Source organism: Colobus angolensis, unplaced genomic scaffold (genome assembly GCF_000951035.1).
Source record: "Colobus angolensis palliatus isolate OR3802 unplaced genomic scaffold, Cang.pa_1.0 Scaffold2687, whole genome shotgun sequence".
NCBI classification, from domain to species: Eukaryota; Metazoa; Chordata; class Mammalia; order Primates; family Cercopithecidae; genus Colobus; species Colobus angolensis.
In genome coordinates this window covers 4,104-4,442 of record NW_012115918.1, presented here as the reverse complement: position 1 = coordinate 4,442, position 339 = coordinate 4,104, and the positions used below count along the sequence as shown (strand labels likewise).

At 66.7% G+C, this 339-nt stretch overlaps 1 protein-coding gene across 1 annotated transcript in view; it reads left to right on the top strand.

Annotated features, from left to right (window-relative positions):
• Nucleotides 1–27: 27 nt before the first annotated feature.
• Nucleotides 28–339, top strand: part of LOC105515716 (mucin-2-like) — a gene marked incomplete at its 3' end in the record, with an annotated part of 4,191 nt that continues 3,879 nt past the window's right edge. Inside the window, exon 1 of the mRNA XM_011947586.1 lies at nucleotides 28–147. Coding sequence (XP_011802976.1) covers nucleotides 72–147 — 76 coding nt within the window. The remainder of the gene's footprint in view (nucleotides 148–339) is intronic.

The window sequence follows — 339 nt, the reverse complement described above, 5'->3', positions numbered from 1 at the left end:
GTGTGGCCTCTGTGGTTCCAGCCAAGACCTGCCCCGGGAACCTGGTGTACCTGGAGAGTGGCTCGCCCTGCATGGACACCTGCTCACACCTGGAGGGGAGCAGCCTGTGTGAGGAGCACCGCATGGACGGCTGTTTCTGCCCGGAAGGTGCGTGTGGAGGAGGGCCCTGCCCTGGCACTGCACGCTGGACGAGAGGCCTGCAGCTCTGGCCTCGGGTTCTCGCTTGCGCTGAGGGGACGGCTCTGCTAGGTGGTGGGGGCAGTGGCAGCACAGAAGTGCTTCTCCTTCCACCTGACACCAGGGGCAGGTCCGAGGAGAAGGGGCCTCGGTGTGAGGCCC